The sequence below is a fragment of the Scomber scombrus genome, chromosome 16 (genome assembly GCF_963691925.1).
Source record: "Scomber scombrus chromosome 16, fScoSco1.1, whole genome shotgun sequence".
NCBI lineage: Eukaryota > Metazoa > Chordata > Actinopteri > Scombriformes > Scombridae > Scomber > Scomber scombrus.
This window is the reverse complement of record NC_084985.1, coordinates 3,751,529-3,778,270: the sequence shown is the minus strand read 5'-3', so window position 1 is coordinate 3,778,270 and position 26,742 is coordinate 3,751,529. Positions and strand designations below refer to the sequence as shown.

At 39.6% G+C, this 26,742-nt stretch overlaps 2 protein-coding genes across 2 annotated transcripts; both read right to left on the bottom strand.

The window, feature by feature from the left end:
* Window positions 1–4,062: 4,062 nt before the first annotated feature.
* tpi1a (triosephosphate isomerase 1a) lies at window positions 4,063–13,668 on the bottom strand. The gene is made up of 7 exons (XM_062435865.1): window positions 13,371–13,668; window positions 10,219–10,342; window positions 9,963–10,062; window positions 8,911–9,028; window positions 6,807–6,892; window positions 5,394–5,481; window positions 4,063–4,493 (listed from the first exon to the last, which is right to left on the bottom strand). The coding sequence occupies exons 1-7, from the start codon at window positions 13,480–13,482 to the stop codon at window positions 4,375–4,377; spliced, it is 747 nt and encodes a 248-aa protein (XP_062291849.1). The 5' UTR covers window positions 13,483–13,668; the 3' UTR covers window positions 4,063–4,374.
* Window positions 13,669–18,897: 5,229 nt separating this feature from the next.
* On the bottom strand, window positions 18,898–26,389 carry gnb3b (guanine nucleotide binding protein (G protein), beta polypeptide 3b). Its single transcript, XM_062435753.1, has 8 exons — window positions 26,321–26,389; window positions 25,087–25,232; window positions 22,745–22,808; window positions 22,291–22,447; window positions 22,093–22,159; window positions 20,652–20,853; window positions 20,170–20,386; window positions 18,898–19,004 (listed from the first exon to the last, which is right to left on the bottom strand). Exons 1-8 carry the CDS (start codon window positions 26,387–26,389, stop codon window positions 18,898–18,900), a joined length of 1,029 nt encoding a protein of 342 aa, XP_062291737.1.
* Window positions 26,390–26,742: the final 353 nt, after the last annotated feature.

Below are 26,742 nucleotides of genomic sequence, written 5' to 3'. Positions count from 1 at the left end.
TGATGCGGTATGCACACACACACACACACACACACACACACACATAGAGTACGCAGATGCAACACATGCACATGCAAAGGGAAACGATATAAAAATATGAAAATCTAAAAGCCAGACATGCACTGTTACTGTAGTTTTAAAGGAATAGTTCATGTACAGCAGAAAGAGGACAAGACCTGCAAAAATACAGATTAATGTAAAAAAACAGAGAGTTAAATAAGTAGAGATATATTAGAATTAAATAAGGTGAAGCACGCAACTGAAAGATGCCAAAAGAAGAAGATGCATTCGTAGAAAGAAATAAAACAGTTTCAGGGATTGATTGAAAAAAACACACAAAAAAAACTACACACACACTTCACACACTCTGTTGAATCACACACTGACCTGGACACTGAAGCACCTGCACTCTGCCCACTTCTGTCCTCTGCCCTCCTCCTTGTTTTTCCATCACCTTTTCTTCTTCTTCTTCTTCTTCTTCTTCTTCTTCTTCTTCTTCTTCTTCTACTTCTTCGTCGAAGTCCTTTTCTCTGGTTTTTATCCCTCGTTTTCCTCCGATGTGACTCTGATGACGGCAGATTATTTGATCTTTCCTGCTTGAAGTCCTGCCTCTGTCCTAAAATAATAATAATCATTTAAAAAAAGAATAAAAATAACCCCCCCCTCCCCCCACCCCCCCTTCAAATGTTCCTTAAGTTTCTCCTGAGTGTCCATAGTATAGCTGTGTTGACAAAGAAGAAAGAATTTAAAAAATGAATAAAATAAAAAAAGAACGCTTGTCATTGAAAATAATGTGAAAATATGTGAAATAAAAAGATGGTAATTTACAATTTCAATCACAGTTAAAAGCTTTTTGTCTTTTTTTTGTGTGTGCGTGTTTATTCTTTAAATGTTTTCCACACAACAACAAGGATTAACCCTCCTGTTGTCCTCGAGTCAAGGAAGGAAGGGAGGAAGAAGGAAGGAAAGGAGGGAGAAGGAAGGAAGGAAAGGAGGAAGGAAGGAGAGAAGGAAGGAAGTAAAGGAGGGAGGAAAGGAAGGAAGGACGGAGGAAAGAAGGAAGGGAGGAAGGTAGTAGGGAGGGAGGAAAGATGGAAGGAGGGAGGTAGAAAGGAAAAGAGCAAGGAAGGAAAGAAGGACAGAGGAAAGAAGGAAGGGGGAGGAAGGAGGAAAGGAAAGAAGGAGGGGAGGAAGGAAAGGAAGGAGGAAGGAAGGAAGGAAGAAAAGGGGATGGAGGAAGGAAAGAAGTAAGGGAGGAAAGAGAGAGGAAGGAAGGGAGGAAAGAGAGAGGAAGGAAAGAAGTGTACAGTGTAGGAGGGAGGGAGGAAGGACAGACGGAAGGGAGGAAGAAAAGAAGGAACAGTCAAAACAGACGGGGTAAATTTGACCCGGGAGGACGACACGAAGGTTAAATTAAAAGATAAGTCTGCTAATATACAGTATATATATTTTTTTCTTTTTCTTTCATGCACACAGACAAACCAACAATGAATTGATTTACTTTAAAGTGCGACCCGGGACGCATATTTCTGTCCGAGCCCGAGAGAGTAGTAGCAACCTCAAAGTTGAAACACTGAGTTTGTCTTATACCCTGTCACCATGGTTACAGCTTGATTATTTACCCTGATGACACATGTGGGCATGTCACCAACCCTGCTTCTGTAAAGCTACTGCCCTGCATGTTTTAGGTATCTCTCCACTCTAACACACCTGCTTCTAATTATTAACTCGTTATCAAGCCCTTAACGAGCTTCAGCTGCTTGATAACAAGCTAATAAATAGAATCAGAATTAGAAACAGCCTTATCCTTTGAGTTATTGGATTCTGCAAAAATTCAATATGCATATTATGTGATTCCTACAAGCTCCAACTCTGATTATGATTATAGTAGGATTCACGAGCAAGGATCACATCACCAATGACATACCTTTGACACATTTATTAACAAGATTTGAATGAATCGTCTGTGCTCTTGATGCGGTGTGGGGAGGCCGTATTAAGGATCCGCTGCTGCGCCCGGGCAGAGAGGACCCCCTTTGGAACCTATGAGAAAGGAGAGAAGAACAGAAAGAGAGGGCGGGGGGGGGGGTGGGGGAACTCGAAAATACGAGAGCGAAAGAGGGGGAAGAGGGTTAGGCTGGTTTAGATAGGAGCCGGAAGGGGTGTAATTGGGGTGTGTTCCCGCTCCTGAAACTGCGCTTTGATAGTTGCTTTGGCTGCTGCTGTTATTGGCTTTGATTGTTTGCATGTACATGCAGGGGTTGTGTTTGTGCTATTTGTGAACTCAGGTTTATGATAACGCATCTGTAATATCTCATAGAAGCAGCAGGTTTAATTTCTTGTGTATCTGACTAGAAGCAGTAAAGAGTATCCACAGTAGAGTCACTGCAGTCGTATCGGCAGCATCACAGCAGTAATCACAGCTGCAGCTCAACTCCAACAACAACAACCACAACTTCATCCCACAGCCGGGCGGAGCAGCCAGCTGAGCTCACAGCAGCATCTGTATATTTATTGTTGGAGCTCAGCCTTTCAGAACTGAGCTGAAGTGCCAGATCATCTCTCCTTATATAATAACTGCAGAGTATTATCACTCTCTGAAGGATTGAACACACTAACTAAGAATTCCCAACCCAGGAGCTCCGTACTTCCTCCCTTCCTTCTTTCCTTTGCTCACTTCCTTCCTCCCTTTCTTCTTTCCTATGTCTTTCTTTCCTATTTTCATTTCTCCCTCCCTCCCTCCCTCCTTCCTTCTTTACTCCCTCCCTCCCTCATACCTTCCTTCTTTCCTCGGTCCTTCCTCCCTTCCTTCTTTCCTTTCCTCCATTTCCTTCCTCCCTTCCTTCTTTCCTCTGTCCTTTCCTTCCTTCCTCTTTTCCTTTCTTCCTCCCTCCCTCCTTCCTTCTTGACTCCCTCCCTCCTACCTTCTTTCCTTTCCTCCCTCCCTCCTTCCTTCCTTCTTCCTCCCTTCCTTCCTCCGTCCATTCCTTCCTTCCTTCATCCCTCCTTTCCTTCCTTCCTTCCTTGACTCGAGGACAACAGGAGGGTTAATCTTAAAGAAAAAAAACCTTCACAATCACTTATTTATTGTCCAGTTGAACATTTTATAGAATATCATGAACATGTTTGAATGGTGATTTTATTTATTTAATTATTTTTTTTAAATATATTTATTTATATTTAAAAATTTGGGGTCACATTAAGAAAAGTCTGACTAAAATAAATGTTTTAGTGTTTTTACAGGAATTTTTCAAATGTAAAAAATAGACCCTGAATAGTATCTAAGGGTTAAATGAGATACATTGACCATGATTTCCAAAAATATGTGTAAAACCTTTGGTAATAAGTTAGAGTGAAGTTGACTAAAAACGTTTAACTAATTAGGTGATGATCTGTATCTTATGCTTTATAAACCAGACTGAGTCAATTTTGACCTAAGAGGATAAACGGTTAATAAAACACACAAAACACGTCTTTCTTTATTTTGATTTATTCATTTTATTCTTCTTGCATTGGTCACATGTGATGACATCATCCAGTGTTAAACATACAGCAGCAAAGTGTTAAAATAACTAATTTCAATCTCTTTAGAAACTATCTGTGAGTCCTTGTCAGTGCCAGCACAAATATCTTTAATATCCTCTGTAAACAGAATATAAGTATATTATATATATATTTAATTATCCTTTCTTCATTGTCAAAGGGCCCTGAAGTAACATAAGTGCAGTCAGGTGAGACGGACAGTTAAACAACCTGAGCTGACTGATCGTCTGCTGGAGATTAAATCTGGTTTTTTCATCTTAAATTAACAGCAGATAACGACGAGAACACAACAAACGCTTCCTTTCATTCACATACTTCAACATTTAAGTGACAAAGTGAATTGTTTTACATCAAATATAGGGGTTATCTTATTAGTTTCCACTTCACTGTCTCCACTGTTTGATAAAGAAACTGAAAAAAACACCAGAAAAATAAACTTACACATGAATTTGATCAATTTATTTTCTGAAATAGAAGAAAAAAATCTACTGTGAAGTCTTTTTAAGCCTTGTAAGTATTGTTATTAACACTTAAAATCAAGTTTAGATTTGATATTTGATACTGGAACCTGAAACTGCTCTCCTGGTAAAAAAGAAAAGAGAAATGGAAAGAGTTTCAACATGACAAAAAGAGCTAAACTCACAAAAAACCAACCAAACAGAACGATGATTATCTGCTTCATTCTGTAAAGTTAACACACGTCAGTCTGTGATCAGTCAGCCCAGTTAGCCGACACACACACACACACACGCACACACACATAGTGACACGTGACGAGATCTAAACCTAAAGATTAAAGGTCATCGGTCGTGGCGGAGGCGTCTGAGTCCGTTACGCGCGTGCGTTGATGATGTCGACAAACTCCGGTTTCAGAGAGGCTCCGCCCACCAGGAAGCCGTCCACGTCGCCCTGAGACGCCAGCTCTTTGCAGTTTCCTCCCGACACTGAACCTGGAGAGAGAAAAAAGGAGATGAAGAGGCGATGAAATGGAAAAATTAAACCTGGATTTAACTTGTTGGTAGTTTTGCAAAAAGCCGAGAAGACATCAGATCATCTTCCGTTTTATCTGTTTAATTAGGAAAACTCCTAATGTGAACATTAGAGCCCAAGGATATATCTGTCAACTGATGTTATCTGTCGACATTGACCTAACATAAGCTGTGTCCCAATTCAGGGGCTGCATCCTGCGAAGGACGCATTTTTAAGGCCGATTATGTCATGATACGAAGGCTCCTCCGAATGCAGCCTTCTTTTCCCTCTTTTTGGAGGATACACCGCTGCTATCCTTCACAGCCTCCCATATACCAAGATCCTTTGCACGCCGCTGCTCAATCCCGAAAAAGAAATCAGAATCCGACGGAGCCACTTCTCCTCTTCCTCCAGAACAGGGAAGATTACAAATTGCTCTGGCTCAATCATGTCATAAACTTTTTTTCTACTCTTTCACTTCCTTTTGTTCTTTCTCTCTTACTTAAGCGGGCCTGGGCTTCAGAAATCGCGACGACTGGATATTTATCAAACTGCTTTTGCAATTTGACTTCTTTCTATAAAAGAAGCAGATTTTGACACACAGCTTCACATTGTTTTTACTGATGATTCAACGAGGAGGGTTTCATATCCATCTCCTCCTTAAAGAGCTCCATCACCAAACAGAAAAATGAAATGCCTGAAATAACTCCTACAACTTTACTAATCTACAAGCATATGAGGCTAAACTGCTGAATCTCTATCATATAAGCATATATCTGAAAGTCTGAACCTCTCCAGTATAAAGGTGCACAAATGGAGGCACACTGTAATGACTCCATGTTCAAAGCTAAAAAAGTGAATCACTGAAAATCATCACTGACCTCCGTAGATGATGCGCAGAGAGTCGGCCACGTCCTCCGACACGTTGGCTCTGAGCCACGCTCGCAGCTTCTCATGGACCTCCTGAGCCTGGACACACACACACACACACACACACACACACACACACACACACACACACACACACACACACACACACACACACACACACACACACACACACACACACACACACAGATTACAAATGCAATACATAAACTACTAAATGTGATGTGCTTTTGTTTAATCATTTTTCAGCTCTAGATTCATCATCATCATCATCATCCTCAGCCTGCGATGAAGCTGTCTGCCATTGTCTTTTAATTTGAAGCACAGCAATCCACTTTTTAAAATTAAGTTGTACTCTTAATACAGTAATTACGGCACCCCAATCAAATCTTAACCATAGACTGTATATAAAATGGACGTAACATCCGTGACGTCACCCATTGTTTTGTGGACTGCTGCTCGGAGGCCAATAGTTTCGGATCTGAGCAGCGCCATCTTGAAAATTTCAGGTGCATGCTGGGAAAAATTAAAACATGGATTCTACATATATGGGCATCAGGAGGAGCATGAGGCACCCTCCTGAACCTGTGAACCAATCAACCTGTCAATCACGACGTAGCCACGCCCTAATGCATACCCTGCTTTATCGTCACATATAAAATCAGGGAGGCCAAAATGTCCCAAATGAACATCATACTGCATTGAAGAAGGCTGTAAACTAGCGATTGAGACCATAAACACATTTTGAAAAACGTTTACTGAGGTTAGAAATCAAGTGAGAAGTTGGTGAATTCTCCATTGACTTGTATAGAGACGGAAGTCCTTTTGACACCAAAACGGTCGCCCCCTGGTGGCCTTTTGATAGAATGCAGTTTTAAGTTACTTCGGCGTTGGCATCATTTCAGAGGACCAGAACTCCCCGCCTGATCTGCCTTTAAGCTACCGTAATTACTGTAGTAGCAGTGCAACTAAATTGAATTTGTGTGTCTTTTAGCTTTACAGAGATGCAATATAAGTTTGATCAGATTTATTAAATGTAAATCTTAATGCTGTTTGGCTGCCAGGCTGAACATACTGTAGATAAAAGGTTAAAGGTTTAAATAAAGGCTAAAATAAGGTTTATTTCACCCTCATGTGTTTCCCTTAAGTGTGATTATTGTGGCTCAACAGCAGCTAAGTTAAGTTTCTCAGGTCAAGCTGTGCAAATAAATATAATTTCTACATGAATCATTTAAGACGATTCTTTATGTTAACATAGAAAGTATCCGTCTTAAATGAACCTGATGCACAATGTTTACTATGAGACCCAACTTCCCCCAGATCTCTGCATTATAGAGTCACACTGGCTCCATTTATAAGAAATACAGTAAACAATAAAACAATAAAGTTAGAAGACTCAGCTTTACCTGTTCAGGTGAAGCCGTCTTGCCTGTGCCGATGGCCCAAACAGGTTCATAGGCCAGAACCACTTTACTCCAATCCTTCACATTGTCTGAAACACAACGACATCACATCATTAGATATTAATCTGATAAACTAATAAATATCTATCAGAGAGTTTTTCCTTATATCAGGAGGATATAAGTCAACTTCATTCAAGGGCCACATACAGTCTGATGTGGGCCGGATCATTAATAAGATGGAAGGAAGGAAGGAAGGAAGGAAGGAAGGAAGGAAGGAAGGAAGGGAGGAAGGAAGGAAGGAAAGATGGAAAGATTGAAGAAAGGAGAGAAGGATAGATGGATGGAAGGAAAGAAGGAAAATAAGACAGGAAGGTAAAAGGGAAGCAAGGAGGGACAGACGAACGGAAGGAAGGAAGGAAAAAAGGAAAGAAAGAAGGAAGGAAGGGAAGATGGAAGAAAGGAGGGACAGACGAACGGAAGGAAGGATTGAAGAAAAGAAATTAAGACAGGAAGGAAGACAGGAAGGAAAAAAGGGGCTGGGTTGGACCCCTCGGTGGGCCGGTTCTGGGCCACGGGCCTCATGTTTGACCCCCCTGCCTTATATTAAACATGATTCTCGTGTTGAGTTGAGAGATATATTTATATATTAATATAAAGCAGCTGAATATGATCGTTTCTCCTTTTTAAAGAAGCAGCAGGACAAAGTTAATTATATTGTTGTACAGTAACTGAGAAGCTACATTCATTTTAATAAACCTGATCCATCACATCTGTTCTCTCTCTCTCTCTCTCTCTCTCTCTCTCCGCATTAACGGAGCAACAAGACGAGTGTGTCTCATGAAGTTTCTTTAGCGGCAGAAAGCTGCTGACCTATTTGCATTTAAATTAGGATGTGTAGCCTACTTTATATTCAGCAGGTTAAACGAGGCCGAGATGTAACCGGAGAAAAAGATCATTAATAAAAATGTGAAACTCTTTGATATCAGACCGACTGCTGAGAGGACAAAGAAGTGAGAGGAGGGAAAGGAGAGAGGAAGGAAGGAAGGGAGGAAAGGAAAGATGGAAGGAAGGAAGGAAGAAAGGGAGAGAGGAAGGCAGGTTTTTTTTTATATTTATGAACAAAGTACAACCAGCAGATACGAGAAGATCTGAAGAAGTGCCACAAAAAAATTAGGATATTAATATTAACCCTCCTGTTGTCCTCGAGTCAAGGAAGGAAGGAAAGATGGAAGTAAGGAAGGAAGGAAGGAAAGATGGAAGTAAGGAAGAAAGGAAGGAAAGATGGAAGGAAGGAAGGAAGGAAGGAAGGAAGAAAGGAAGGAAAGATGGAAGGAAGGAAGGAGGGAGAGAGGGAAGGAAGGAAGAAAAGGGGGCGGAAAGAAAGGGAGGAAAGGAGAGGAAAGAAGGAAGGGAGGAAGGAAGGAAGGGAGGAAAGGAAAGATGGAAGGAAGGAAGAAAGGAAGGAAAAATGGAAGGAAGGAAGGAAGGAAGAAAAGGAGAGAGGAAGGAAGAAAAGGAGAGAGGAAGGAAGGAAGGGAAGGAAAGGAAAGAAGGAAGGAAGGAAGAAAAGGAGGGAGGGAGGAAGGAAGGAAGGGAGGAAAGGAAAGAAGGAAGGGAGGAAGGAAGGAAGGAAAGAAGGAAGGAAGAAAAGGAGAGAGGAAGGAAGGGAGGGAGGAAGGTAGGAAGGGAGGAAGGAAAGGAAGGAAGGAGGGAAGGAAGGAGGGAAGTAAAGAAGGAAGGAGGGGGGGAGGAAGGACAGACGGAAGGAAGGAAGGAAAGAGGGAGGAAGGACAGACGGAAGGAAGGAAGGGAGGAAGGAAGGAACAGTCAAAACAGACGGGGTCAGTTTGTTTAAAACTAAAGGATGAGAAATATGCTGATGCAAATTAGTGTGAAACCTTCATCAGAGTGTCAAAAAAATCAGCTTTTACTTTTTAAAAAGGACGAGAAAAGAGATGAGACACAAGACTAAACACTAAATAATACAAAAGATAGAAAAAAAGATGAAAACAAACATTTAACATTAAGAAAAGTAAAGAAAACATGAGAAAAGGTGGATAAAAATCATAAATAATATAAAATAAAAGGGTAAAAAGTTGCATTTTACCTGCAATGACCTGCGTCTGAGCGTAGACGACTTCTTCTGTGGTGCCGGCCTCGCGCTCCTCCAGCTTCTCCCCGATGCAGGCGATCACCCCGAGGTCGTTCTCCAGAGCGTGAGCCACCTGAGATTCAACACAGAGTCACAACTTTATTACCTGCAGCTGGTAACAAACACACAGCTGGCAGATTATAACACACAAAAACACTGTCATTCCTACCTTCCTTCCATCCTCCCTTCCATCTTTCATTCCTACCTTCCTTCCATCTTTCCATCCTCCCTTCCATCCTCCCTTCCTGCTTCTTCCTCCCTTCCTTCCATCCTTTCCTTCTTTCCTCCCTCCCTCGTTGTATTTTTCCTCCCTCCCTCCCTCCTACCTTCCTTCCATCTTTCCTCCATCCTTCCTTCCTTTCCTTCCTCCCTTTCCTCCCTTTCTTCCTCCCTCCCTCCTTTCCTTCCTTCTTCCTCCTTTCCATCCTTCCTTCCATCTTTCCTTCCTTCCTTCCCTCCCTTCCTTATTTCTTCCTCCTTTCCTCCTTTCCTGCTTCTTCCTCCCTTCCATCCTTCCTTCCTTCCTTCCTTTCCTTCTTTTCTTCCTCTTGTCCTTTCTCCCTCCCTCCCTCGTTCCTTTTTTCCTCCCTCCCACCTTCCTTCCTTCTTTCCTCCGTCCTTCCTTCCTCCCTTCCTTCTTTCCTTTCCTCCCTTTCTTCCTTTCCTTCCTCCTTTCCTCCCTTCCATCCTTCCATCTTTCCTTCCTTCCTTCCTTCCTTCCTTCCTTGAATCTTTACTTCGTCCTTCCTTCCATCTTTACTTCTTCCTTCCTTCCATCTTTCCTCCCTTCCATCCTTCCTTCTTTCCTTCCATCTTTCCTTCTTCCTTCCTTCCTTGACTCGAGGACAACAGGAGGGTTAATAGTCTCCTAAACATCTTTTCATCTGTAAATAACCAAAACCAGCCGACAGATCTGAGCTGCTTAAACTAAAAAGATCAACTTTGTTCTTATATTTCAGTTATTATCTAAATGATTCCTACATCACCATTAAAGATAAGTGTCTCACCTTCTGTCCAATCAGCTCGTCACTTTCTCCGAACACATGTCGGCGCTCAGAGTGTCCCAGTATCACCCAGTCGACCCCGAAGTCTTTAATCATAGCCGGGCTGGAGGGGAAAGAAGAGACAGGAAACATTAGAGGGACCATTTTAAAAACCCTTAAAATGACACAAAAGAAAAGTGATTTAAATATTCATCAGCCTGCAGCCCGTCTAATTATTCTACAGCGTTAATAAATGATTCATTTGATTGTGTTCAGTCACCTGATCTCCCCTGTGAACGCTCCCTTGGCCACCTTGTAACAGTTCTGAGCTGCGACGCCGATCTTTGGATCCAGATGGGACCGAGCGAAGTCCAGGTAGATGGAGGGAGCACCACACACCACCTCTGGAAAATAGGAGGAAAGAAAGAAGTGTCTTTTATTTTGTTTATTGTGACTTTAATTTAATCTTTGAGCCTCTTTGCACTTTCTCTCTTTTTCCTCGTCCAATCCTGAAGTCTCTCTCTCTCCTCTCTCTCTGACTCTCTTACTGCTGCACTGGGTGACATTTTCCTTTATCATGAAGAGTTTCATCAAGTTAGTTCATTGCTCAGTTATAAATGTCTCTAAGAACTTTAGTGCAAAATCAAGGTTTTTCCTGCACATGCTCAGTAGCGTCTGCAGTACACCGAACTACTCTCCAGAGAATGAAAATGTGATCGCTGGTATTAGTCTGCTTTTCTTTTCTCTTTGTTGAAAATATGCACTGAGTGAGTTATTTAATCAATTAATTTTGTTTTAATTCTACATTACCCAAAGATTGTATTGATATATGTTGTAATATTGTAAATGTGTAAAAGCAGAAAGTCCACACACTGTAGCTCCCAATGCAGGTATAGTATAATGGATCAACTATAAACTATACCTGCATTGGGAGCTACTTTCTTCTGCCTTTACAGATTTAGTTCTTTGGTCCAGCTACTGCTTTTTTTCCTCCAGATGTGCAGGTCTACCACACACCTAGTAAGATGTTAGTAGATCAGGTTGAGCTCTGATAGATTTATTGATAAAATATATAGAAAACTGCAGCCTTATCCTTTAAGATTGTAAAAGCTCCATGCATATTACTAAGGTGATCTAAACTTTAAAATACTAATAAATGCATTTTGTAACTGGATTTTTTTAGGAAAACTTAAATGACTTAAATGTAAGGCTGCAATGAAGGATTATTTTCATTATATTAATTTATTTATTCATTATATTCTCTTTAAAATGTCAGTTAATATTGAAATATGCCAATTATAGTTTCCCACAGCCAATGGTGACGTCTTCAAATGTCTTTTTATATTTTCTGACTGTCAAAGAAAAGCTTTAAATTTATGAAACTGGGACCAAACAACATTTCTGCATTAAAAAACCCTTATTAATATAGTTGCCAATTAACTAATCAATGCTCTGCCTACTTTAAACTATATGTACATCATGAAACAGCAGAACTTCATACAGCGTCTATTTGAAGCTAATAGCACACTCTGAGCTGCAGATAATAAGAAGTGACTTTTGGCCCCGAACTGAAATAGTTAATTGAATATAATTTAATTGGGTTAAATTTATTTCCAGAGGAGTTCAATCAGTAACAGCTGCAGTTCGGCTCCAAAGCCTGACACACTAAAAAACACCGGAGCAGCTTGTTTAGGTTAAATTATTTCCATCTGTGTTTATTTTAATTATATTATTCATATTAGCTTCAGATCAACTTTTAAATACTTTTTTTTTTCCACAGAAGGAGGACTGTGGATTTAGTCCTCCATCACTTCCATTGTAAACATGATGAAGGGATCTTCTAATGGTCAGTATGAACAGGAGGAATCATTACAGCAAGAAAAACTGCTTTAGACACCTGACCAGACTTAAAAACTGTGAAACTGTCCTTTAACCTTTGTGTCGTCCTCCCGGGTCAAATTGACCCCGTCTGTTTTGACTGTTCCTTCTTTCCTCCCTTTCCTTCCTCCCTTCCTTATGTCCTTCTTTCTTCCCTCCCTCCTTCCTCTCTTTCTTTCCTCCCCCCTACCATCCTCCCTTCCTCCCTTCCTCCCTTCCTTCCTTCCTTCCCTCCCTCCTACCTTCCTTCCCTCCCTCCTTCCTTTCCTTTCCTCCCTTCCTCCTTCTTCCTCCCTTCCTTCCTTCTTTCTCCCTTCCTCCTTTCCTTCCTTCTTCCTCCCCTCGAGGACAACAGGAGGGTTAAAAGACATTTGAAACATGAAAAAATGGTCCCTACATAGACACAGCTATTTTATAGAAGAATTGACAATATAAATAAATGTAGTGGAATAAATAGTAAGCAATAAAGTGACAGAAAATAGAAAATCTCTCACTCAGATATATATATATATCATTTGTGATTCATTTCTTAATTAATTGATTAAAGTGTCAGAAAATGGTGAAAAATGTCCGTCATCAAGTGTCTTTCATTGTCTGCAACCCAAAAATATTCAATTTACTGTCATAAAGGATTAAATCAGGTCGCAGGTTCCTCCGCCCTGCAGCTGTCAGACTGTACGACCATCACTGCTCCCAGTAACACACACACACACACACACACACACACACACACACACACACACACACACACACACACACACACACACACACACACACACACACACACACACACACACACACACACACACAGCACTTTTAATGTCCTCCAATACTCTGCAATATAATATATAAATAACTATATTGCAGAGTATTGGACTATAAATAATATAGTATATCATGTATACTACTCATTTCAATTGTGTGTAATATACATATAATATACATTTATATTTATTTCACTTTAATCTGTGCAATAAGAATATCCCCTCTGGTTTATTACCACTCAATAGCAATATTACTCTTGTAAATAATGTTACAATTATTTTTATTATATATTTTTACTATTATTGTTTTTTTACTTATTATTATTGTTCCTTTTTTTTATTGCTGCTCTTATATTCTATTTTACTGTCCATTTTGCTGCTGTGACAATGCAAATTTCCCCATTTGTGGGACGAATAAAGGAATATCTTATCTTATAAAAAGAGAATATGGACTATTTCTTTCTTTAAAAATGATTAATAGATTATCACAATTGGCTATAAATCTTCTGTCAATTAACTAATCAATTAATCGACTAATCGGTGCAGATGTACCTAAAAATTGAGCATAAATTGCACTTGTTTACTGTGCAGCAGTGAGGATAAAACAGAAACGTCAGAGGCCTTTATGCAACTCATCCTGATCACATGACTCAGTGTCACTGCGCCATCTGATCAGCAGCATCATCATCATCATCATCATCTGATTCACACTATTTTATATGATTAATCTCTGCAGCAGCCTGCACCTGACAGTAACCCTGCAGGCTTTTCTCTCTCATCACATAGTTACCGGTCTCATCGTGCAGGCTGGCGGTGTTCAGGGTGGAGATCAGCTCCTCCAGACTCTCCTTGGTCCCGTTCATCTTCCAGTTTCCTCCCACGAAGAACCTCCGAGGTGCCATGTTTCACTGATGCTGGCTGATACTCAGGTGAAGGAGAGGTGGAGGACAGGTGAGGTGGTGGTGGTGGAGGTGGAGGTGCTTTTTGGTTGCAGCTGCAGGGCGACTTCGACCTTCTACTGCTGGAGCCGGATGATGTGTCCTTCAGGTGTTGTGGGAAATATCAGTACTGGAGAGAGAGAGCGGAGAACAGCATTCTTCGGCTTTTAAAGGGTTTATTGGTGGCTTGCAAACAGCTTTCAGATGCAATACCGCCACCTATTGATCTGGAGTGTGGACTAAAGGAAATATTTAGGGCACAAAATTATCATCAAACACCAAATATGCAAGTGACAGGTAGATTTGCTTCACTCACCTGCCAAAAAACAATGGTAATATATTGCATGGCTCATAAAATTGGAAAATTCAGTATTCATTTAGCTGGTGGATGAAAAAGTTAATTTTGAACCCTGCTAATATTTCTACAAAAGTCATAATTAGATAAATAAAAGGGAACCAAAATGAAATAAACCTGTTGATCTGGAGTGTGGACTAAAGATGTTCCCTTTTTTAATATTCAGGGCACAAAAGTACACACTGCACTTTTAGAGCTGAAATTACTAATATTATTACAAACAGCCTTCTTCTTCTTCTGGTTTGACTTTATGAAGAGAGACAAACAGCTTTATGGCGCATTACTGCCACCTGCTGTCCATTTGTTGTACTGCATGAACGATGAAAACTGCTGACAGCTACTGCAGCTCGAAGTAGGAAAACCCTTATTGAGCCTTTACTGCATTGCTTAGTAAGATGCACAACATGAACTCAACATATACTGAAATACTTAAGGCTAGATTTTAATTTAAAGCCCCTCAACAACGAACAGCCTCAAGATTATGCAATAAAATGGGTTTTGTTTTAACCCTCCTGTCTGTTTTGACTGTTCCTTCTTTCCTCCCTTCCTTCCTTCCGTCTGTCCTTCCTCCCTCCCTCCTTCTCTCTTTCTTCCCTTCCTTCTTTCCTCCCTTCCTTCTTTCCTTACTTCTTTCCTCCCTCCCTCCTTCTTTCCTTCCTTCCTTCTTTCCTTCCTTCCTCCCTTCCTCTTTTCCTTTCTCCCTCCCTCCCTCCCTGAAGGGTGTGTGGCCCCCAAGGGTTTACATTGTCCTATTAAGCTAATCAGGGGTTATGTGAAGAATGGATGATTATTTAACCCTCCTGTTGTCCTCGAGTCAGAATGAGGGAAGGAGGGAGGAAGGAACGAAAGAAGGAAGGAATGAAGGAGGGAAGGATAGAAGGAAGGACAGACGGAAGATAGAAAGGAAAGGGGAGGAAAGAAAGAGAGAGGAAGGAAAGAAAGAGAGAAGGAGGGAGGAAGGAAGGATGGAAGGGAGGAAAGGAGGGAGGAAGGAAGGGAAGGAAGGAAGGAAGGAGGGAGGAAAGAAGGAAGGAGGGAGGTAGGGAGAAAGGAAGGAAGGAAGGAAGGAAGGGAGGGAGAAAGGAAGGAAGGAAGGAAGGTAATGGGGAGGAAAGAAAGAGAGAATGGGGGAGGGAGGGAGGGAGGGAGGAACAAAGGAAGGTAGGGAGAAAGGAAGGAAGGAAGGAAGGAAGGAGGAAAGGAAAGAAGGAAGGAAGGACAGAAGGAAGGAAGAAAGGAAAGAGAGAGGAAGAAAAGAAAGAGAGAAGGAGGGAGGAAGGAAGGACTGACGGAAGGAAGGAAAGAAAGAGAGAAGGAGGGAGGAAGGAAGGACAGACGGAAGGAAGGAAGGGAGGAAAGAAGGAAGAGTCAAAACGACGACACGAAGGTTAAGCACAGAAAATACCTCTGTTACAGTATCAATTTGGCTTCATATCATCTTTTATTTTCTGATATTGGCTCAGAGTCATTATCAATTACATGAACATAGAGAATGTGTTGACGATGGTTTCTAAACGCTAAGAATACTGGAATCTTAAAAAAAACCTGCTGCTTTTCCGAAGTTTGATAGCAGAACATCTAAAACTTAGACTGTAATATTTAGGTTTTGTTGATTAAATGACTCCCAGCCAGCGTTTGTGCGTGCTCCCTGCTCTTGTGTTCAGGTCTGACTCATGCTACTGCTGATGCTGCTGATGATGATATATGTGTCGACCTTGTGAACAAAACCTCCCTCCAGACTGTTTTGTGCTGCAGCTGCAATGACACATTTTGTTGTTGTACATGCCTGTTTCAGCAGGGAGGGCTGGATTTCCAACTGGGCAACGCTGGCAAATGCCCAGAAGCCCCAGAAGGCCCAGATTTACTCAACATTTGGGACTGCATAATTTGATTACTTGATTAAATATGCTAAACATTTCTCCAATCTGAACTGCCATCCTCTATGTTTTGGTTCTGGTCTTGCAGAGAAGGACTCTCTGTCAAAATCTATACTGAATACTTTATTAGTTTTAGTTTCTATTGAGCTCATTTGTTGTGTTTTATCAAGCTGCACACAGAACACTGAAGTAGTATTATTCCATTACTGCAAGGCTGCAACCAACCGTTATAAACTATTATTTTCTTTAATAATCAATCATTTTTTCAGTGTGTACATTGTTAGTATATAACCATACATTTTTTTACCAATGCGGATGACATCATTTATCTTAACCTTCGTGTCGTCGTCCTGGGTCAAATTGACACCGTCTGTTTTGACTGTTCCTTCTATCCTTCCTTCCTTCCTTCCTTTCCTTCCTCCCTCCCTCGTTCTTTCCTTCCCTCCTTCCTTCCTTCCTTTCCTTCCTCCCCTCCTTCTTTCCTTCCCTCCTTCCTCCCCCTACCTTCCCCCCTTCCTTCTTTCCTCTTTCCTCCCTTCCCTCCTTCCTTCTTTCCTCCGTCCTTCCTTCCTTTCCTTTCCTCCCTTTTTCCTCCCTTTTTGTCCTCCCTTTACTTCCTTCCTTCCTTCTCTCCTTCCTTCCTTCCTTCCTCCTTTCCTTCCTTCTTCCTTCCTCCCTTCCTCCCTCCCCCCTTTCCTTCCTTCTTCCTCCCTTCTTTCCTCCTTTCCTTCCTTCTTCCTCCCTTCCTTCCTTGACCTCGAGGACAACGAGGGGTTCATTTAGGCCACCTTTTCCATCATGGCTTCAATAATAACCAGAGGGTTGAGGTTGGTGGATGATCGTAGATTTGCTTTTTTAACAACTTGCGGTTGAAAACAGGAAACAAACAGTGGTCTCCTGTGGCAAAATCCACTGTTGGCTGAATGCCTCCATCCTCCTCTGAATGAGGACATTTGTCACATAAATATAGGTCATCTGAACTGCTCTGGGTCACAATTACTACAACTGCTAGACGGCATCTGTTACTCAAACATAACAAGTTGTTTTTTTGCTGACTGAAATCTGATATCATTGCTGACTGTTGTGGTATTTCTTGGGAGAACAGCTTAAAACAGTGAAAAATGCCAATTAATACTCCTTGAAACCTAAATGAACATATTTAGATGACTTGTTTTGTCCGACAAACAGTCAAAAACACAAAGATATGGAGTTTACTATCATGGATAAATGGGAAAACTAGCAAATATTCATGTTTGAGAAGCTGATACTAGAGAATTTGTGCATTAAAAAAATGCCTAAATGATTGAATCAGTTGCCAATCGTCATCATTTCAGTAGTACGACTATGTATAGGGAGGGTCAACAGGGGCCCAACGACAAACCTTTGCCCCAGGCCCCTGTAGGAGGTGAAGACGGCCATGTTTGGCTCATTTATGATGAGTGTAACCCTTTTCCCCTTACATACTGTTCTGCGTTTTACATTTGAGAGCTGTGAAAACGCTATTAAACATTTCTCTTAGCCGGACATTTCCTAATTTGACTCAAAAATAAAATGTATAATTTTTGTACAGCTGACGCACGTTTTTATCTGAGCAGCGCCATCTTGAAAATTTCAGGTGCATGCTCAGAAAAATAAAAACAGGGATTCTACTTATATGGGCATCAGGAGGGGCATGAGGCGCCCTCCTGAACCTGTGAACCAATCAACCCTTCAATCACGACGTAACCACGCCCTAATGCATACCCTGCTTTAACGTCACATATAAAATCAGGGAGGCCAAAATGTCCCAAATGAACATCATACTGCATTGAAGAAGGCTTTAAACTAGCGATTGAGACCATAAACACATTTTGAAAACGTTTACTGAGGTTAGAAATCAAGTGAGAAGTTGGTGAATTCCCCATAGACTTGTATAGAGACGGAAGTCCTTTTGACACCAAAACGGTCGCCCCCTGGTGGCCTTTTGATAGAATGCAGTTTTAAGTTACTTCCGCGTTGGCCTCATTTCAGAGGACCGGAACTCCCCGCCTGATGCAAATGTACAAATTTGATCTGTGTTTATTTGAAAAATCAGCATTCATACATCACACGTATTCATCATATTCTATAAAATGTTCTCCTGGACCATAAAATAGTGATTGTGAATGTCTTATTTTTCATAATATAGAGGCCAATTATGAGACAGAGACACACAGACTCTGACATGGGGTTAATGCAGAATTCTATGTTTATTAGAAAGATTTTCAACAAACATTTTGTCTTTTTACAGAGGAACTGCACAAGTGTAAAAGTACTACAAAATGCAGCTGAACACAGGAAGGGGGAGGGGGGGGGGATTAAAATTAAGTTTACAGGTCTTTACAGAGTGTTTTTACAAGCCTTCATTCGTCTGGGTTCATCATGGGACGGCAGAGGATCAAAGGTGGCAGCGCTACTCTCGCTCTTCTCCATTGGTACACACACATATATATGTAGAGCCCCCCCCCCAAAAAAAAAGAAAAAAAGAAAAAAAAAAAGGAAAAAGAAATGACACTGTACATCAACTCTCCATCCTAATGTGTTTAAAACTATAAAATACAAATAAATTTACATCTCGATCTTTTCGTCTAAATAAGTGCAGGGCTCTTTTACAGGTCAAAGATCTCAAATATAATAAAAATAAATCTGTAAATCCTACAGTCTTGTTCAGTATTCATGTGTTCTTTTCTTCTTTTTATTGTCAAAAATCTATATGTGTTTAAACAACATTGTCAAAATAAGAGCTTTATTTAATGCTCGATAATCATTTTGAATAATGTGCTATTTTTTTTTTTGTTGTTGTTGGTGTTGTTTAGATTTTGCCTCAACAATAAAACTCTCTTGAACATACAGCGTGATGCATCGTGCACTGTGTTCCTGATGCCATTTATACAACGTGACTCACTTGCAGCCTCTCATAGTTTGCATACATAAATGAGGAAGAAGTAGAGAGGAAGGGAGAAAGAGAGCCAAAAAAACATCTGCATGAAATCTCCTCCAACTTTTCTTCTCTTCCACTTCTTATCCTCCCCATCTCCCACCCTTTTCCTCCTCTTCCTCTCCTCCTTCTCCTCCTACTCCTCCTCCTCCTCCATCCCTTCTCCTGGTGTTTTTCTTCACCAGGACGACTCAGTTCCAGAGTTTCAGGAAGCTGTCCCAGGATCCTGTGCAGACGCCCATACCGTCTTCGGGGACCCCGGTGCAGCTCACCCTGTTGTCGTGGCCGGACAGCACACCTGGAGGAAGGAAGGAAGGGGTGGATGGAAAGAAAGAAAGAAAGAAAGAAAGAAAGAAAGAAAGAAAGAAAAGGAGAGAAGAGAAGCAGAGGAGAGGATAGAGAGAAAAGGAATAGTGGGAAATTAATAGAAAGGAAAAGAAAAGTAGAGAAAGAGAGGAATGGAAGGGTGATGGAAAAGAAAGCGAAGAAAAGGGGAAGATGTGAGGGACGAAAGCGCATGGAAAAGGACGGAATGAAGGAAAGGATTAAAAGGTGAGGCGATGGGAGGGCATGGAGAAGGAATCAAAGAAAGAATGAAAGAAAGAAAGAATGAAAGAAAGAAAGAAAGAGAATTTTAGTGATGGTAACTGTGTCTATATATAATAAGTTTGAAGGGCAGGTATTAACCGGCTGTTACTATGGAGACGAGGAGACAGAGGCACAATGACAGGATACACACAGGATGGATTTTTTCCACCTGTGTTAATAATTTTGGAGGAATATTTCTGGTTTTACTAAAAGCATTGACTTTGTCACTTATAATCTCCCATATGTGGGTTTTTCTGGTAATATTAGTTGTTGTTATAACTCAATATATTAGTTAACCTCTTCCACTAGAACCTGATCACATTTCATTTTGCTCTTGCAGCTTTCTGCTCGTCCAAACTCTCCATTAAGACACAAAACTCTCATTTAAATACTGCTGTCTGCACCTGTTGCACCTGTTTACATTTACACAGTTATTCTTAGATCACCTGAAAAACGCAATGTATTGCACTGTGAATGCAATTTAGTACCCTTTATTTGGGATCTTAGTAAATCAGGCCTTTAGTTTTAGTGAATTCAACAATCTTAAAGGTGCAGTTTGTAGAATTTAGTAGCATCTAGCAGATTGGGCTTAATAATAGTCATAAGAAAGTTTTAAATAGGGTAAAGTCACCCAAAAATAAGAACTGTATTTGTTACCTTAGAATGAGCCTACTATGTTTCTACAGTAGCCCAGAACGGACAAACAAAAGACTGACTGGTTTTTCTTAATGCTTGGAGGATGACAGGAGGGGTATTCAGTTGGTTCCAATCTGCAGCCTCACTAAAGCCACTAAATCCTTCACACTGCTCCTTAAAGCAACATTTTGGGCTCTTTTATGTTTCCTACTTTGCTATACTTCATCGTCATCACTCACCAACTTTCTCTGCCTTCAGTGAGTCCCAGATGTGGCAGTTGAAGTCGTCGTAACCGGCGAAGATGAGGCGGCCTGAGTTGGAGAGAGCCAAAGACGTGATGCCGGCGTTCAGGCTGGTGTCCTGGTAGCCGTTCACCTCCTGGTCAGAGCGCAGGTCGTACATCTTGCAGGCGCAGTCATCGGAGCCTGTGACGATGGCGTTTCCGTTGGGGAAGAACTGAAGAGAGGAGAGGCGGACAATACGACAATAAATCTCGAGCAGTGTCTGAAATCTTGTTCACTCACTCACTACTCCTTTCATGATAGTCATTCAATAGTTAACTCAATAATAAGCTGTACATTTAGATTTTTAAGCCTGACAATGATTAAACCGACTGTTTAATTAGTCCAAATTTCCATTCATTTTTAGGGCACTGCTTATGTATATGCACTATAATGTTAGTAAACTGAATGTGTGATGTGATGCTTCGTGGAGGCCTCACAGAGATGGCGTTGATGTCACTGGTGTGTCCGCTGAAGGTCTGCTTGCAGGTGCCGTCCCTAATGTCCCACAGCTTGGCCAGAGAGTCGCAGGCTCCGGAGACGAAGGTGTTCATGTCGGAGGACAGAGCCAGCGACATGCAGTCTCCAATGTGGTTGGTGAACATTATCTTCTGCTTGCCAGTCTCCAGATCCCACAGACAGCTGAGGGAGAGGACGGAGGGATGAAATGCAAGGTTATTATAGAGCGTAATGCTGCTGTAAGTGTTGTTGTTCTCTCTCTATTGTTATCTCTCAAATACTCATTTGTACCAACCGCAATTCGACTCATGAATGGTGCTAAGTGAGGCTAAGGGTTCGTGCAATGGTGTTTTTATCTTTTTATCTTTCCACTGGAATATGTGCAATATGGGAGATATGCAATCTGTGGGTTATGCAATATACTCTGTGGGGGTACATGCAATATGTGGATGTTTCTATGTGTTGTTTTTGTTTAGGTTTTTGTATTGGAGGTAATTTACTTATGTATCAGCTTGAGTCCAAGACAAATTTCCCCGAGGGGACAATAAAGTATATCGTATCGTATCGTATCGTATCGTATTGTATTGTATCGTATCGCATCGAATCGTAATATTTGAATATTTTTGCTGTCCTAAAACATTTTGTGGGTATTGGGTGTTTTGAAAACTACTCTATAAATAAAGATTATTGTTATCTTATTATAACTTTGGTTCAATTTGGATTGGATCTAACTGTCCTCAAGTCCCTTACAAATCTTGTCTCTTTAAAAAAGAAAGTTTTATCCATGCACACTTTTTGAGATTTTTAAGTGTAACTGAAATTAGAATTTAGTATTTGTAGTTTTTTTTCCATTATTATCCATCCATTGTTTTCTAATGAGAATCTTTTGTCTGCTATTTGCCAAAAGAGGATATTGTCAACATATATTGTAAACTTTATATTTGTGTATTGGAACAAACAGTTGACTTATCAACAAATGAGGCCAGTGCAATTATTTCACATTCAACAGGGGGAACAAACTCATTGAATTCAAGGGCCACATACAGCCCAGTTTGATCTCAGGTGGGCCGGACCAGTAAAACCATTACATAATAACCTACAAATAATATATAATTTATATATATAATAACTTTACTGTAATAAACCATCTATTTACAAAACAGCCTGAGTTTTATTTCAACAACATGTCTAAGTCTTTTAAATAATATTTTGCACAGAAGCTGCTGATTGACAACATTTTGTACAATTTTCAATATCTGAATGGTTTAAATATGACCACAATATGTATTCATTGTTTTTTCAAAGAATTGTTTTCTGGTCAGGTTGGAAAAAAACGTCTCAAGCAGAAAAATTGGAATTACTTTTCTGCAATTTTAATACTGTGTCTTTTCTATTATAAGCACATGTGATGAATAAACTCACCAGGTGGTGTCACCAGAAGCTGTGAGGATCTCACTGTCGCTAAGGAAACGGGCACAAGACAGGTAACCTGGGAGAGAAAGAGAAAGAGTGAGAGAGAGACAAGTATTTGGTCTCCTTCTCCATCGGTCAATCTCTCCCTCCAAAAGCTTTGAATACTAATTTTTCCCCTTTAGGGTGTTGAAATGGTCTCGTCCTCACCTGTGTGTGCGTCCAGCTCCCTGAGGGTCTTGGGGCTGGCAGCCTTGATGTTGTACACAGTACACATGTTATCCAGACCACCACTGGCCACCATGTTACCAGAGGGGGCGAAGGCGACGCTCATCACCCAGGCAGACTTTAGTGGCACAGCAACCAACTGGAGAAGCAGAAATTTAGTTTAGGACAATTTACAACCTTTAGCTGCCATGTTTTCATCCCTGACAAGGTGGAAACAGAAGTCAGACCATCACTGGATACTTAACTCACCACTGAAATCCAAACTAATCTAATTATTTTAGGATTAGAAGCTCCTAAAGGTAAGATGGCCTACCTACTGAACAACCAGTTCAAGTCCTAAGAAACTAACTAAACTAACTAAGCAATTGATCATTTTTCTGTACTGAGAAATCATCAGAAATCAGGTAGAAACTTTGTAATATTTGCATTTTCGTACCTTGTTTCCTGTGAAGGCGTCCCAGACGAGAAGCTTGCCATCCTGTGATGCACTGACCATTTGCCTGTGAGAGAGATTTGAGAGAGTCAGTTGGTTTGAAGACGATTTAAATCTTAATTGTCTTAAATCTTAATTGGCTCTGAAATCCAAGATAGACAGAGAAGAACAACAGCCACAACCACTGGATAGATTTGATTCATGAATATAGTCTCGCCAATTAACAATTCAGCATTCATAAGACTTCATTTAGACAAAATGTTCCAGTTCAAACTAAAATGTTCCTTTTTTTGTTTACTAAGGAGGAATCTCTATTATATGTATCTCTAGTATATGTTCATAAAAGTACATGTGTCCTTAATCATTATCATTAAATGTATTGTTTTGATGTAAAAATACAACCCAAATAACTGTATCTATATGTCTCTTCCCACTGATGGACCAATCAGATCATTTCCTGCCTCAGAAAAACACCTGTATGACTCTTATATTACTTTACTCTATATTAGTCTATACTATTCTATATTAGTCTATACTACTCTTATATTAGTCTATACTACTCTTATATTAGTCTATACTACCCTATATTAGTCTATACTACTCTTAAATTAGTCTATACTACTCTATATTAGTCTATACTACTCTTATATTAGTTTATACTACTCTATATTAGTGTATACTACTCTATATTAGTCCATACTACTCTATATTAGTCTATACTGCTCTATATTAGTCTATACTACTCTTATATTAGTCTATACTGCTTTATATTAGTCTATACTGCTCTATATTAGTCTATACTACTCTTATATTAGTCTATACTACTCTATATTAGTCTATACTACTCGTATATTAGTCTATACTACTCTATATTAGTCTATACTACCCTATATTAGTCTATACTACTCTTATATTAGTCTATACTACTCTTATATTAGTCTATACTACCCTATATTAGTCTATACTACTCTTAAATTAGTCTATACTACTCTATATTAGTCTATACTACTCTTATATTAGTCTATACTACTCTATATTAGTGTATACTACTCTATATTAGTCCATACTACTCTATATTAGTCTATACTGCTCTATATTAGTCTATACTACTCTTATATTAGTTTATACTGCTTTATATTAGTCTATACTGCTCTATATTAGTCTATACTACTCTTATATTAGTCTATACTACTCTATATTAGTCTATACTACTCGTATATTAGTCTATACTACTCTATATTAGTCTATACTGCTCTATATTAGTCTATACTACTCTATATTAGTCTACACTACTCTATATTAGTCTATACTACTCTTAAATTAGTCTATACTACTCTATATTAGTCTATACTGCTCTATATTAGTCTATACTACTCTATATTAGTCTACACTACTCTTATATTAGTCTATACTACCCTATATTAGTCTATACTGCTCTATATTAGTCTATACTACCCTATATTAGTCTATACTACTCTTAAATTAGTCTATACTACTCTATATTAGTCTATACTACTCTTAAATTAGTCTATACTACTCTATATTAGTCTATACTACTCTATATTAGTCTATACTACTCTATATTAGTCTACACTACTCTATATTAGTCTATACTACTCTATATTAGTCTATACTACTCTTATATTAGTCTATACTACTCTATATTAGTCCATACTACTCTTATATTAGTCTATACTACTCTATATTAGTCTATACTACTCTTATATTAGTATATACTGCTTTATATTAGTCTATACTACTCTTATATTAGTCTATACTACTCTATATTAGTCTATACTATTCTTATATTAGTCTATACTACTCTATATTAGTCTATACTACTCTTATATTAGTATATACTGCTTTATATTAGTCTATACTACTCTTATATTAGTCTATACTACTCTATATTAGTCTATACTACTCTATATTAGTCTATACTATTCTTATATTAATCTATACTACTCTATATTAGTCTATACTACTCTATATTACTTTACTATATATTAGTCTATACTACTCTTATATTAGTCTATACTGCTCTATATTAGTGTATACTACTCTATATTACTTTACTCTATATTAGTCTATACTACTCTTATATTAGTCTATACTACTCTATATTAGTCCATACTACTCTTATATTAGTCTATACTGCTTTATATTAGTCTATACTACTCTTATATTACTCTATACTGCTCTATATTAGTCTATACGGCTCTATATTAGTCTATACTACTCTTATATTACTCTATACTGCTCTACTCATGTATTAGTGTAGTCTTCTCTTATATTAGATGAAGTGGGGTGATGCAGTGTACTCCTGTGCAGCTGTTGGTCCTCACCTGGAGTCAGCTGCCCAGTGCATGGAATAGATTTTGGCCAGATGACCCTTGAGTGTCTTCCTCTGCTTCAGCTGAACTCTGCCAACTGCCTCTACGCCCCCTGAAGCCGACGCCATGGTGCCGTCGTTCACAGCCTTGCGGGCCGCCTGGTGGTAGCATGGGGAATTACATGTTGGGGAGAAAGAAGAACAGAGCGAATATTTAGGTGGTAGTATGCAGTATTACAGTAAAAGTACTGCAGTATTATGAGCGATGTAGTATGCAGTATTACAGTAAAAGTACTGCAGTATTATGAGTGATGTAGTATGCAGTATTACAGTAAAAGTACTTCAGTGTTATGAGCGATGTAGTATGCAGTATTACAGTAAAAGTACTGCAGTATTATGAGCGATGTAGTATGCAGTATTACAGTAAAAGTACTGCAGTATTATGAGCGATGTAGTATGCAGTATTATAATAAAAGTACTGAGGTATTATGAGTGATGTAGTATGCAGTATTACAGTAAAAGTACTGCAGTATTATGAGTGATGTAGTATGGAGTATTACAGTAAAAGTACTGCAGTATTATGAGTGATGTAGTATGCAGTATTACAGTAAAAGTACTGCAGTATTATGAGTGATGTAGTATGCAGTATTACAGTAAAAGTACTGCAGTATTATGAGTGATGTAGTATGCAGTATTACAGTATGAGTACTGCAGTATTATGAGTGATGTAGTATGCAGTATTACAGTAAAAGTACTGCAGTATTATGAGCGATGTAGTATGCAGTATTACAGTAAAAGTACTGCAGTATTATGAGCGATGTAGTATGCAGTATTACAGTAAGTTAAGTCCATGTTAGTAGGCGATGTATTTTTACATAGTCATGCTGTGCTCAGCATGGTGCCGCTCTGTCTAAGTAGCAGTAGCAGTAGTTTTAGTACTATATTAACAGCATTAGTAACAGAACCAGTAGTATTAGTGGTAGAAGTAGTAGCAGCTACGTTAGAAGTTGTACTAGTGCTAGTAGTAATAGTTGTTCTCATCGTTTTTTTATTCGCTCTCACACCTGTAAACCGGTTTTCATTTGGTGGCCTGATGGATTTTATTTAGTCAGTTTTGTGTAATCAAGCTTCATGCTGTTCAACAGGTTTTACAGACCTTTAGCAGCACAAAATGTGTTTGTACACTCAAATCTATTAGATATTTTCTTTTAATTTCATTTATACTGTCCAGTGCAGGAAGTGCTCACCTCAATCTGTGTACGGAGGCCATCGCACTCCTTTTTCAGCGCATCCATTTCAGCTTTCTCAGATGCCATGGCGACAGTCGCTAGGGGATGTTACAGGCGGGAAAACAAAACTGTCACTCTGCAAAAAGGAAAGAGAGAGAAGAAGAAAAAGAAATATGTGAGGGGGTACAAAAAAAAGGAGAAATAGAGCATGAAAGTTGAGCATGAAACTTTATTCTTCACCCTGGGAACAGAAAAAAAAATCTGAACTCAAATGATTAGATGATGCAGAACATCTCTTTTTGTTCTTGCACCATGCATGTAAAGTCTTCTCAAAAATGGATGACTTTACTGGCACATAAAGTCACACAGCATCCAGACTAGAGGAAAGATTAGACACATACCTGACTGTTATAATCCCTTGCACACTGCTCCACTTATGA

What these genes read in the sequence shown, in the direction of transcription:
- gnb3b (XM_062435753.1), bottom strand. Translation starts at nt 26,389, where the DNA reads ATGGCATCTGAGAAAGCTGAAATGGATGCGCTGAAAAAGGAGTGCGAT. An exon ending in CACTGGGCAGCTGACTCCAG is followed by an intron (nt 22,809 to 25,086) that starts GTGAGGACCAAC and finishes TCTCTCTCACAG; the next exon opens with GCAAATGGTCAGTGCATCAC. An exon ending in GTGACATCAACGCCATCTCT is followed by an intron (nt 20,387 to 20,651) that starts GTGAGGCCTCCA and finishes TCCTCTCTTCAG; the next exon opens with TTCTTCCCCAACGGAAACGC.
- tpi1a (XM_062435865.1), bottom strand. Translation starts at nt 13,482, where the DNA reads ATGGCACCTCGGAGGTTCTTCGTGGGAGGAAACTGGAAGATGAACGGG. An exon ending in ACGAGCTGATTGGACAGAAG is followed by an intron (nt 9,029 to 9,962) that starts GTGAGACACTTA and finishes GTTGAATCTCAG; the next exon opens with GTGGCTCACGCTCTGGAGAA. An exon ending in TCTGCGCATCATCTACGGAG is followed by an intron (nt 4,494 to 5,393) that starts GTCAGTGATGAT and finishes TTCTCTCTCCAG; the next exon opens with GTTCAGTGTCGGGAGGAAAC.